The 14,301-nt window shown below is 43.7% G+C and overlaps 1 protein-coding gene across 3 annotated transcripts in view; it reads right to left on the bottom strand.

Moving 5' to 3' along the window:
* PDE10A (phosphodiesterase 10A) overlaps positions 1-14,301 on the bottom strand; it is a 568,598-nt gene that overhangs the window by 109,950 nt on the left and 444,347 nt on the right. For all 3 annotated transcript variants that reach the window (XM_048844032.2, XM_048844031.2, XM_075126851.1), the window contains exon 3: positions 9,647-9,675. In XM_048844032.2, coding sequence (XP_048699989.1) covers positions 9,647-9,675 — 29 coding nt within the window. The remainder of the gene's footprint in view (positions 1-9,646; positions 9,676-14,301) is intronic.

Genomic DNA, 14,301 nt, shown 5'->3' on the forward strand with positions numbered 1-14,301 from the left:
AGAAGACATAGAACAGGCTATTCCAGATCCCACGCTCCCTACAGCCTCCTCTACTGCTTTTCCAGACCCAGCAACAAGTCATGGGGAATTTCTGAGCAGGGCGGACTGGAGCTTCTGATCCCGTGCTGGTGATGAGTGTCAGGTTGTAGGGAGAAGAATTCTGACACTGAGTTTCTGTAACAGGATCCACGACCCGCCCCTCTTCCTGGGGCCCGCCTGATGCCCCAGTAAGGCTCAGAGAGGCTTCAGGTTGTGCAAAACCTGTGTCTTTGTTCACTTAAGGTTTGCTCAAGACCGGGCTATGTTGCGGGAACTGGTAAACCAGGTAAAGGCCCTTACAGAGCTGAACTGCAGCCATGATGGGACGCAGATCATGCTGGCCAGCAATTGGCTGCAGAAAATGATGCGGGAGGATGATGTAGAGGCATACCTCCTGGCCTTTGAGAGGACAGCCTTGTGGGAGGTTTGGCCCCGAGAACAATGGTCTGGCATCCTCGCTCCATTCCTGTGTGGGGAGGCCCAGAAGGCCTATTATGATTTGCCTGAAGAGGCTGCGGCAGACTACCCCCAGCTGAAAGCAGAGATCCTGGCCAGATCTGGGGTAATGACTGCAGTGCGGGCCCAGTGATATCATGAGTGGAGGTACCAGGAAAACAAAACCTCACGGTCCCAATTATATGACCTCATCCATCTCGCACAAAAGTGGTTACGAACTGAGTCCCGGTGTCCGGAGGAGATACTAGAGGTTCTGGTCATCGACCGGTACATGAGAGGACTACCACCACACCTTCGCCGCCTGGGTAAGCCAAAACGAACCCTCCACCTACGACGAGGTTGTCGCGCTGGTAGAAAGGCAAAGGACGGCAAGGGAGCTGACCCAACCAGTTAAGGAAGAATCACCCCAGGTAAAACTAGCAGCACCAAGCCCTAGAGCTCGGGGGACTGGGCCACCAGGAGAACCCAGGTGGAAAAAGAGAGGGGCTGAAGGCCCACCAGAAGCCACAAAGAGTCAGAGCACTGAGGGGGAAGAGGATCGTGATGTTAGACTACCCAAACCAAGAGACAGGGGAATGTCGAGGGCTCCATACAGATGTTACGCCTGCGGGGAGTGGGGACACATAGCTGCACAGTGTCCCAATGCCGAGAAGCCTATGCAGTGTAACCTGGGGAACTGGGCAGACCCATGCTCCCTAATCCACCTTGTGGGGGTCTCACTAATCCCACATATGTACACTAGACCAGTGAAGCTAAATGGGGTAGAGACCACAGCACTGGTTGATTCGGGGAGTGCTAACACACTTGTCTCGGGGAAGCTTGTGAAACGTAGTCAGCTGCTGTGGGCTAAGCATATGGGGATAACATGTGTCCATGGGTCAGTTGGTTATTACCCCACCATCCCAGTAAAAATCGAGATTCAGGGGAACATTACTGAGGTAGCAGCAGATGTAGTCCCTAAACTCCCCTACCCAGTGCTCATAGGGAGGGACTTCCCAGGGTTTGAAGACTTACTCCCGGTAGGAGAATTGGAGAAAGGGGGAAGCCCTGAAAGTAGTGAGGCATACACAGTAGACTATCAACCCCCAACCTTCTCTGAAATATCCCCAGATTTGTTCTCCACTCCCAGACAGCATAGAAAGATGAAAAGGGAAAGAAGGGCAGCTAAGGCCTTGGGAACCCGAATACTGGCCCAAAGCCAGAGGGTCGCTCTCATAGGTATGTGGACCCGAGCAGCTGAAAAGGAGGTCACCCAGGAGGGAGAAGCACCCGAGTCTGTCCCACACCCTAACGCCTCTGAACCAGTAGAGGCAACAGAGACTGGCCTCCTAGATCTCGGGCAGATTAGCCCCGGGAGAGGAAATTTTGGACGGGACCAGGCTGAAGACCCAAGGTACGACAACATTAGGAAGGAGGTGACCGAAATAGATGGGGTCCCCATGGAAGGGAAAACCCAGGAATCAGGACCCTACTTCATAATGAAGAAGAATCTCTTATACTGGGTTGCACCACTACAGGGGCAAAAGGTACAGCAGATCCTAGTACCTCAAAGACACCAGAATGCTGTATTAATTCTGGCCCATAGTCATCTTTTGGGGGGACAACTGGGGGTAGAGAAGACCCTGGCATGGGTCCTGAGACGATTCTTCTGGCCCGGAGTACATGAAGAAGTGTGGAGGTACTGTGCGTCCTGCCCGGATTGTCAGCTGCACAGTCCCCGTCCCCACTTGAGGGCACCTTTAGTACCCCTTCCCATCATAGAGGTCCCCTTGGAGCGAATAGCCATGGATCTAGTGGGACCCCTGGAGAAGACAGCCCGGGGCCACCAATATATACTTGTCGTTCCAGATTATGCTACTCGCTACCCAGAAACCGTCCCCTTGCGGAACACGGCCTCTAAAACGATAGCTAAAGAGTTGGTGGGAATCTTTGCCTGAGTGGGGCTACCAAAGGAGATATTAACAGACCAAGGTACCCCATTTATGTCGAAGCTAATGAAGGACCTCTGTACGCTGCTCCATATACATACCCTGAGAACTTCAGTTTATTATCCGCAGACCAATGGGCTGTGTGACAAAGCTCTGTCCTTGCCTCCGTGGGTCCCACGTTTCCTGACGGATTTCACTAGCCTCAGAGGCTCACTGTGACCCTCCATGTAACCCTTCTCTCTCTAGAGACAAGGGTCACAGTCTACTGAGCCATTTTCATCATAAGCCAGCAAGGGAGGTGAGAAGTTATCCTTCCTTGCACAGTCTCTGTTGTCTCCCAGTCTCAGTGATTAATCAGGGGGCAAAGGTGGGGGGGAGCCCGGGCCCACCCTCTACTCCGGACTCCAGCCCAGGGACCCTAATAGTATCAGCTATGGTAGCTGACCTTTTAAACATGACGTACAATTCCCTGGGCTACTTCCCGCACAGCAGCCCTCAGTTCCTCAACCTCCAGTTCACCCTTACCTCAGGGCCTCCTTCCTTGTGCCTGATATGGTGTGTACTACTCAGTCTCTCCAACAGCGCAACTTCCTCCCACAGTTCCTGACATGCAACCCCACCTGACTAACTGGGAGGCTTTTAACAAGTTTAGTTAACTAACTAGGGATTTGTTTAGCCTGGAGCTAATATATCTATCTCCCACTACTTTTCCATAGCCATCTGGCCTTGCCCCATCACAGCTAGTAGAAAGGTTTAACCGAACCCTCAAGGCAATGATAAGGAAAGTGGTAAGTCGAGACGGGAAGGATTGGGACACCCTACTACCCTACCTTATGTTTGCAATCCGGGAGGTACCTCAGGCCTCAACTGGGTTTTCCCCCTTTGAATTATTGTATGGACGCCACTCCCGTGGCATACTAGATATTGCAAAAGAAATCTGGGAAGAGGAACCCAATAAGGGAAGAAATATAATTGTCCATATGTTGCAGATGCGAGAATGGATAGCCCAGGTCACCCCTATTGTACGGGAACATTTGGAAAAGGCGCAGGAGGCCCAGCAAACCCATTACAATCGCCAGGCAAAAGTCCAACAGTTCCAACCAGGGGATCGGGTGATGGTGTTGGTACCCACGGCAGAAAGCAAGCTTTTGGCCCAATGGCAGGGGCCCTATGAGGTGGTTGAACCCGCGGGGGAACTAACCTACACCGTGTGGCAACCAGGACGCCGGAAACAAGAACAAATTTAATCACATTAACCTCTTAAAGCTTTGGCACCAACGAGAGGTGTGTGTAGTGGCCCAAGAGACCCCCATCCAGGGAAATAATATGGCAGGAGCAGATCAGGATATCCACTGATCTGACACCAAACCAGAAGGAGGTAACTGAGATGATCAACCGATACCAGGACGTGTTTTCAACCAAACCCGGTCGGACCACCAAAGCATATCACCACATTATCACAGACCCTGGGGCAAAGGTAACTTTAAGGCCCTATCGGGTCCCAGCAGCAAAAAGGGAGGAGATCAAGGCAGAGGTAAAAAGGATGTTGGAGCTGGGAGTCATCGAAGAGTCCCACAGTCAGTGGTCAAGCCCGACTGTGTTGGTGCCCAAACCTGATGGCACCTCTAGGTTTTGTAATGACTTTCACCAGCTGAATGAGATACCCAAATTCGATGCATACCCCATACCCCGTATCGATTTGTTAGCTGACCACCTGGGCAATGCCCGATTTTTGACCACCCTTGATTTAACAAAGGGATACTGGCAGATTCCCTTTGCCAAAGATGAGAAAAAAAAGACGGCATTCTCTACACCAGAGGGTCTGTTTCAATATACTGTTCTTCCTTTTGGACTGCATGGGGCACCTGCCACCTTCCAACGTCTTATGGACAAGCTCCTACGGCCCCATACCAGTTATGCAGCGGCATACCTGGATGATGTGGTTATTCACACCCCCGACTGGGAAACCCACTTAGGAAAGGTGGAAGCAGTTCTGGACACGCTAAGACGGGCTGGCCTCACAGCCAACCCAGCCAAGTGTGCTATAGGGCTAGCCGAGGCTAAATACCTTGGCTACATTGTAGGAAGGGGCATGGTCAAGCCCCAACTAAACAAACTAGAGGCTATCCAAAATTGGCCCTGGCTGAATCGGAAAAAGCAAGACTGGGCATTCCTGGGTGTGGTGGGGTACTACCGATGATTTATTCCCCATTTTGCTACCAGAGCGAGTCCCCTGACAGACCTGATAAAAGCCCAGGGTCCAGACATGGTGAAGTGGACAGATGCTGCAGAGAAAACATTCATGGATCTACAGACAGTCCTCTGCAGTAACCCCATGCTTATAGCCCCAGACTTCAACAAAGAATTCATTTTACAAACAGATGCATCTGAAGTAGGATTGGGAGCTGTCCTATCGCAGATGGTCGGAAATGAAGAACACCCAATCCTCTACCTCAGCAGGAAACTCCTCTCGAGAGAGCAGAAGTATGCCGTGGTTGAAAGAGAGTGCCTAGCTGTGAAATGGGCCATGGAAACCCTATGTTATTACCTTCTGGGATGACGGTTTACCCTTGTGACCGACCATGCATCCTTCCAGTGGATGCAGCAAAATAAAGAGAAGAACGCAAGGGTGAACAGATGGTTCCTGTCCCTACAACCTTTCCAATTCACCAGATAACACTGGGCTGGAAGCCACCATGGCAATGCAGATGGCTTGTCACAAGTACACTGCCTGACGTCCCAAGTTGCCCAACCCCATAGTGTTGAGCGGGGGCGGGGGGGGTGTATATGTGACAGGGTCGGGCCAGATGGCTATAGGAGAGTAATAGAAGGCAGGTATATTAGCCCCAGATTAAGTAGGTCCCTTTTCCCTGGGTAAGATAACAGGGAAGATTCCAGAACAAACAGGAATCTTCTGGAGACAATTAAGACAGGCTGATTAGAACACCTGCAGCCAATCAAGAAGCTGCTAGAATCAATTAAGGCAGGCTAATCAGGGCACCTGGGTTTTAAAAAGGAGCTCACTTCAGTTTGTGGTGTGCGTGTGAGGAGCTGGGAGCAAGAGGCACTAGGAGCTGAGAGTGAGAATGCGGACTGTTGGAGGACTGAGGTGTACAAGCATTTTCAGACACCAGGAGGAAGGCCCTATGGTGAGGCTAAAGAAGGTGTTGGGAGGAGGCCATGGGGAAGTAGCCCAGGGAGTTGTAGCTGTCGCACAGCTGTTCCAGGAGGCACTCGACAGCTGCATTCCACAGGGCCCTGGGCTGGAACCCGGAGTAGAGGGCAGTCCCGGGTTCCCCCCAAATCCCCCAACTCCTGGTCAGACACAGGAGGAGTTGACCTGGACTGTGAATTCAGAAAAACGGCCAAGCTGAGGGCTGCCGTGAAGCTCCAAGGGGAGCAAATCCGCCAATAAGTGCAAGACCCATCAGGGTGGAGCAGGAACTTTGTCACACTATAGAAATGTTAAGTAGGAAGAGGAGAGTGAGTATGTGGAGGGCTATTTCTTGAGCTGGTGAGGATTTGGGAGGTTGTGAGCTGGAAAAGTATGTGTCAGGTTGGCAGGGGAGTCAACTGATGAATGAGATTGTGTGTGAATTGAGCAGGAGATGGTAGGATCAGACCTAGATTGGAGGAGCAGAAATTGCTTTACGAGAGAATACTTAAGGAGTAACAGGGTAAAACTATTGTTTTCTCCCACACTTCCCTTTTCTGTAAAGTGCCCCAGTTTTTCACTTCAAAAATACAATCAACCTCGGGGGAGCGGGAACTGGTGGGAGGTGCAGATTGCTATTTGCAGCCCTTCCACTTATTTTGGGAACCAGCTGTCACTCTAAGAATCAGCCTACTTCTTATTACTTCCCGTAAGCAATGTCCAGATACATGACTATCCACGACTGAGAAAGAGACAATTAGTTTCCTTACTTGTAAATTTTATTTCCCATAACAGAAAGCATCTGGCTTGGATAAACTCTTCCTATATATCAAAATGTTTTTGATAAAACAGACTGTAGATGTTATAGTCTTTATTCTATTAAATTTACAATTTACAGTGGTATTACCTCTCTCTTCTAACTAGTTTACATAGTTTCAGCTTCAGAAGATTTCACCTGTAATAAGAGTATGGTCCTGCAGCAGACTCACAAAAGGAGTCTGAACTCAAAGCCGGGAGGAAGGAAAGCGTGGTCGGGGGGAAGTGCTTAAGATGCCTGTATTGCTGTGAAATTAGTAAGGCTTACCTAATGAGTAATGATAATACCAGTTGATTCCCTCCATTGTGAGAAATAAAACTACAGGTAAGGAAACTAAACATCTCCATTCTCAGGAACTTTTATTTATTCAGAAATAGATTTTGATTTTACAGAAACTAGAAAAACTAAAAAGGCACAAATTTCTCCCACCGTACAGGATGTTTTGGAGGAAACTAAGGGGAAAATTCAATACTCAGAATTACATACACACACGCACATGATACCTTTGGCTTCGCCGCTCAAGTTTATGCTTTTATATGGTAAATATGACAAATTACAATTAGGTTCAGACTGTTCTGAGATGAGTGAGGTAGCGTTTCTTCTTTTCTATGATTTTGGTTAAGAAAACAGCAGTTACACACTAGTTACCGTCTCATTAGTTACCCCTCCCACACCATGATCATTTTAATGAATCTAGGTTTGATGCATGCACAGCTCAACCAAGTGACTGTTTGCAGAACTCTCCATATTGGCAGCTAGTTAGGGAGGTGGTAGGGGTAGAAGGTTCTAGACTCCATGCCCAGGTAGCTCTAACAAGCCTTAAACTGATGACTTGGGCAAATGTGTGCATTGTGCTGGGAGATATGTGTTGATTTGTGTGGGTGGCAAATGAGAGGTGCATGTTACAGTGAGGGGCTGTGTGTGTCTGGGGTCAGTGTGTGTGCTGATTGTATTGCTTTGTGGGTGGTTTGACTGATTTTTGTCTGGGGACTGTGCTGGGGGTTTGTGTGTTGATTTGCGTGTGGTTTATGCTGGAAAATTTTGTGTTCCTTTGTGTGGATTGTGATAGGTTGTTAGTGCTGAGTTGTATGAGTGGCAAATCAACCCCTAAAGAACTGTGGCAATTGGGCCAAGCAACCCACTATCCGTTCAGTCTAGGACTCTTGCCATAGAAACATCTTTCTGATAGCAACTAACAGTTTTGTAAGTGCATGCCTGGAAAAGATGAATTGTACAATGCTTATTTCTTTCGTAAAACAAGATACGGTTTTCAAGATTACAGTACACAATTAGCACTCAGTAGTTGGGTTCAAAAAACCATGCATGTAATCCCCGGAATTTCAACAGATTTCACATATCTTGGATAAACAGTCTCTACTAGACTTATCCCCTTAATAACTCAGACCACAGTGAAGATGAAAACTGCAGATGTACAATACAATTCTGGGTGTGAAACTGAAACCTGAAAGGCTAGTCCTGATTCAGATACTGATGCTACTGTATTTGTTTGAGAGTAATTATTTTACACATGTATAATTATTTATATTAATAACTTAAATACCAGGATAGTGTCAGAAAAGTAACTAATGCTACACAATGCTTTTTTATTTCCTCTTCCTTGTCTAACTTTTATTTTATGCTGTGTCATTGTTATAAGGATTATAATCATGTCAAGACGTGATCTTAGTAATGTTTAAAAAATTTGGAAAGATTGACTTTATAGTAGGTCCTTAATCTTTAAATTTCCACCCATTTAAAAGATTCTAACCTATTTCTGGGCAGAAGGTTTTCTTAAAAGGTTATTTTATTATCACTTCTCCCTCACAGACAGATATACTAAAAGGTTTGGATGACAAATGTGTTGAAAATATGCTTAAATAATAAACTGATTACTGTTGGTTTTACCTTAGTGCAGTATATACTTAAATTCCTTTAAAAGTAATAGTATTGTTACTCTAGATTTGTTTTTCTATGTTGTAGTCTTCTGTGGTGACTTTTGATACTGTTAAAAATTAAAGTTGCTACATGAAAAATGTATCAACAAAATCAAATAACATTTGTAAATCTTGAGGAAAAAATGTAAACAAATATTCTGATTGAAAGAGATACTGAACTTGATTGTCTATAAAACTTTCTACCTTTAGCTTATTCAAAGTTATCATAAGATTGATGGTTATTGGGCTAATGTTCCTTTTTTTTTTTCCCCGCTGTGAGGGCAGCATTAATAGGTGTGAAAGAAAAAAGGCACTGAAAAAGACCATCGTTTGGCTAGGGCTGATGCATCAAGCAAATCCACCATTCATAAGCGAAGTGTAGAAAAGGCTGTTGATGTCCCTTAATTACATGATTATATCTATGACTGGCTCATGAGATGACAGACATGGTAATGTCACTGGTGGAAGAGAGTCCACAGTGAAAAAGGGAAAAGCAGAGAAGTGTGTTTAGAAGGAATAAAAAAGGTGGCAACCATTTGTTTGTGTGGCAGATGGAAGGTTAAGAATGCAAATAGAGCAGAATTATTTACCAAAATATCAAGGTACAACATGGGAGCAGAAAGACATCACCACCTAGTTACCACAAGATACTACATGGTAGACTATGGTAACTCTTTCAACATGAAGTATTTGTTCATTGTATATATCACCCAGATAAATAGGGCACTGAGACAGAAAGAAATACATAATTCTCAAACACTGAAGTTGTGTCATATTAGTTTTCATTCAATAGATTGCAAAATATTTTACATCAATGAATTTAGTTCTTCGGTACCCTACCATATCTCAAAGGGCAGAATTATATAGGACATAATCCTTGCCTTGTTTCCTCTTCAATAGTATCATGCATGCCATCTCTCATGGTAGTAATACTGATTAAATAGTGGGTAGTCATATTAACAACTAGTCAGAACATTCAAAGTTGCTATGAATTTCCTGTTTTTGTTTAAGCAGCCTTGTTCACATGGGATCATACCAGTAGCTCCTGTATAAGCTCCCTTATTTTGCTAATGAAAAGACGTGACCTTCACTCATTTACAACTAATCAAATGTTTTGAATAATAGGATTTTGTATTTTAATTGCTCTGCAAGTTGTCAGCTAGATATACTTCTCTGGAGATCTGATTCATTCAGGGAATAGAGCATAGCCTTGATCAGAGACTGAAAGAAAGTTACCTCAGGTGACCAGTGGGCCAGAGAGACCTCTTTTTTTTTTTCCTAGTGTGGGATGGAGAGATATCTGTAAAGCAGTACTTACCCTGCTGACTTCCTTAGGAGGTGACTCATCTGTGAGGAAACAAAGCAAACAATTAGGTTCTAGAATGAATGTAGAACAAGATATTGCCCTTCAAGAAACTTTGTACTGTTGTACAAGACTTTCTCTGACTTAAGTTCATTATTTTGGTTGAAATGTCTGTTTTTACTGATATATATTCAACTGGCTTGCCAATAGTCAAGGAGTATAAAATTCCACACCTAGAACCACAGCAACAGTCTGATTAAACAGGTGAGCTTTGCTGTTACTCTTAAATTAGGACACTATTAGACAAGCTGGGGAAGTGAGTTGCCACCAGATCCCACATGTGCAAGGCTAGAAACTGAGGGCTCAATTCTGCTCTATTTGACGCCAATGACAATACCCACATTTACTTCTTTGGGTGCAGGCGCAAGCCTTAATGACCAAGAGCACATTGATGATGTTGCCTGGCGTAACATCAAAAAAAGAAGCATAAATTATAGAAATATATCTCATCATGTCTTCCATTTTTAGAATACATACAGGCTATACTGTGCATTTTTTGAAGTTTACATTTCAAGTTATAAAGACAGATATAGCAACGTGGCATATCTTTAAAGGATTATGCAACACTTCAGCAAGTGAACAAAGGGAAAGTGATCATACAATAAGAGACCCTCTATGACATGAAGGTTATTATGAACTTACAGTCTCATGTGTCTTCTGCTGCATAATTATTTCTAATAAGAAAACAGGGAACAATCTGTATCTTTCTATTTTTGATCCCACAAGCTAAATTATTACGTTTTGGACATGTTGCACACCCACTATCAAAGAAACATTTTTTTAAAAAAAAAAGCATTGGTGACAAAGTTCTGGACAAAATTTACAAGGAAAGTCTGATATCACTAATCGTGTTCATCTCCTCAAATTTGTTTGAAGGATGCTAAGTAAAATAACAGATTTCATGGTGATGAACCATTATGCCTGACCTTAGTTCCGAAAAATAAATCTTACATTGAAAATTCTATGCACAAAGAGTACAGAGATATGCCCAGCTGAGCCATTCTAATTAGTCCTGTTAAAAACTTATCAATGGACCTCTTGCACTTTGCAGTATGACATACTTATTGTATACGGAAGTGTACATCAAAGACAATAGATCACCATCCCTGGCTGGATCAGTCCAATGTGATTGTCCTTGCAATCATACGGCTTTCATAGCATTTCAAGATGTGATTCTCACTACAACTCCAACGCCAGAATATGAATAAACCAAATGCCACAAACCTAAAATCAGCAAAGAGTCTATCATGTTATATGCAGCCTGATTAGATCTTCATTTAAGATAAAAAGAAAAGGAGTACTTGTGGCACCTTAGAGACTAATAAATTTATCTGAGCATAAGCTTTCGTGAGCTACAGCTCACTTCATCGGATGCATTCAGTGGTTGAAGTGAGCTGTAGCTCACGAAAGCTTATGCTCAAATAAATTGGTTAGTCTCTAAGGTGCCACAAGTACTCCTTTTCTTTTTGCGAATACAGACCAACACAGCTGCTACTCTGAAACCTGTCATTTAAGATAGTAATTCCAACATCATAAACACCAATCCATGGCTATATATTGTTCCGCACCTTCACCATGACATTGTGATTTCAGACTCCTCTCTGAGCTAAATAATTTTAGCTGTATAATCTGCTTAATGTGAAACAGCATTTCATTCTTCCTGTAAATATTTTATGCAAGGCTTTGGTATATAGGTTACCAGACATTTAGAGGTCTTGCAGTTCACAATTAATGCCTTTATTATTATTTATATTTTCTAGTAAGGAAGCATCTAGAGGCCCTAATCAAGGTTTGGATCTTATTAGTGCTAGGCATAGGACATGCCACATGAAAAGACAGTCTCTTGTACCAAAGAATTTACAATCTAGGAGTATCAATAAGTGAATATAACAAACAAATGGGGAGGAGGGGATGACACACACAAGGTATCAATGAGACAATTATGATTAGAATAATAAACAGCAGTCACAACACACTAGCCTCCTAGCCACTGTCTTTTTCTTTGGGGGTGGAGGGGACACACATCACACTGGTGGGTTTTAAGGAGGAATTTCAAGGACAATATAATGGTGTTGCAGATTTTTCCACTATGCTTCTCCCAGTGGCAGCATTGGGAAAAGCACAATGGTATCTGAGGGAAAGCAGAGGTCAAAGGCTAGATGCTAACCAAGAGGTGACAGGACAGGGCTTCAGCATCAAGGGTCTTAAAAGCAAAGACAAGTTATTCATTCAATATTCATAAATGGCCTGTTCCAAAGTCCACTGAAGTCAATATAGTCTTTCCACAGTCTCCAATGGACTTTGGAGCAGGCCCAAAGTCAACAAGCTTTCATGACAGACATGTCCCAAATGGAACTTGAACCACAGTGTTTAATATGTTGAGTTTCAATTCTTCCAAACTGAACTACATGAGAACTGAACATACTGGTCCATTAAAATTCCAACTCTCAGTCTCCATAGGGAAAGCATGTTACTCAAGATAGAGTAACAGTAATTGAGGCAAAACAGTCCCCAACCCACATAACAACGAGTTCTGTAATAAACTGGGGCTCAATTCTCCTCCCCTAAATTCCTACAGCTCCCATTGGCGAGGAATGGCGAACCACGGCTACTGGGAGCTGCGGGGGACTGTGCCTGCAGATGGTGAACGTAAACAAAATGTTTCACAGCCCACCAGTGGATTACCCTGATGGGCTGCATGCCGAAGGTTGTAACCCTGAGTTACAGCATCCTTGGGGTTGGTTCTTCTAATGAGCACTTGAACGTATCCAGTTTACACCAAAAACAGGAACAATTACTTTCCATAGGATGAGTTGGTGAAGCCCTTCCAGCTTTAAAAAAACCCTGCGGGCTCTTTTTACAGCAGTAAAACAAGCACTGTGACCTGGAGGACCTGATGTATACTGAATTTATTCTTTTGGAATACAGGGAAATGTAATGCCCAGGGACATTCAGTGTTGAAGGAAGCACGTGGAATATCTGTCAATCTCAGTTTGATGTTTGTACTTGCACTATTCTACAAATCTACACTATAATGTGAAGCAGCCCTTCTTTGTGGATCATTTCCATGCAATGAATACAACAGACATCACTGGTGGAATGGCCTCTTTTCATTAATGATTTTATTCAACAGCAGATTGCTAACAGAATCAGTTAATACATCAAAAGAATGGAGAAAGTGGATATAAAAGGGAATGCCCTGGATCTGTACACCTGTGTTTATTTAAAAGACAGCACATAAACACACCGAGTCCTTTTTTGTAACTCAAGCTCTGCAACTTTAAGAGTTATGAGACATTCAAATAAATTGATTAGTAATTAAACTATACAAAGGTGCATTTATCTTAACACGTAGTATGTGAATCCTGCCTAGCAAGTTAAAAGCTTAGGGCAAAATTCAGTCCCATTCTATGTAGATGGTTCTCATTTAGTCAATGGGGATAGGCGGAATTGACAGAATTTGGCCCTTAGTGGAAAGTGGAATACCAAACACATGTAGTACACAATTTTCAATACAATTTTTTCATTAAGTTTTGTCCAAACAATCCATGGTATCCATCTTTATTGACAAGCAAGTCCACGGCAAGTTTAAATTTTGGGAGTCATGAGAATGCAAAAAAGAGTGTGCTGGGAAAGTCTTCTATTACCATGATCTGTTAATTCAAAATTACTGAACAAAATGTTAAATTTAAAAAAAAAAATCATCTTTGGACTGACGGGGAAAAAATATCAGCCATTCCCCCACTTTCCCAGAAAGTTATAAACATTTTTAAAAACAGGGTTTAAAATGAAATTTCTTCCCTCGTAATGACAGCTGTATCTTGTCAGTAATATGACACTTAAAAAATAAAACAATGGTCCATAAAATCAGTCCTTCCTTCACTAACCGGAGTGCAGGGTTTCAAGCAAGGACACACTAGAATGGCTCACACTGGCTTAGCAAGACTGCACTTTTATTTTATTTTTTGAAGAGGCTATCATAGAATCATAGAACTGGAAGGGACCTCGAGAGGTCATCTAGTCCAGTCCCCGGCACTCAAGGCAGGACTAAGTATTATCTAGACCATCCCTGACAGGTGCTTGTCCAACCTGCTCTTAAAAATCCCCAATGATGGAGATTCCACAACCTCCCTAAGCAATTTATTCCAGTGCTTAACCACTCCGACAGTTAGGAAGTTTTCCCTAATGTACAACCTAAACCTCCCTTGCTACAATTTAAGCCTATTGCTTCTTGTCTTATCCTCAGAGGTTAAGAATGATAATTTTCTCCCTCCTCCTTGTAACAACCTTTTATGTACTTGAAAACTGTTACCAGGTCCCCTCTCAGTCTTCTCTTCTCCAGACTAAACAAACCCAATTTTTTCAATCTTCCCTCATATGTCATGTTTTCTAAACCTTTAATCATTTTTGTTGCTCTTCTCTGGACTTTCTCCAATTTGTCGACATCTTTCCTGAAATGTGGCACCCAGAACTGGACATGATACTCCAGTTGAGGCCTAATCAGTGCAGAGGAGAGCGGAAGAATTACTTCTCGTGCCTTGCTTACAATACTCCTGCTAATACATCCCAGAATGATGTTTGCTTTTTTTGCAACAGCATTACACTTTTAA

This window comes from Caretta caretta, chromosome 3 (genome assembly GCF_965140235.1).
Source record: "Caretta caretta isolate rCarCar2 chromosome 3, rCarCar1.hap1, whole genome shotgun sequence".
Classification (NCBI taxonomy): Eukaryota; Metazoa; Chordata; order Testudines; family Cheloniidae; genus Caretta; species Caretta caretta.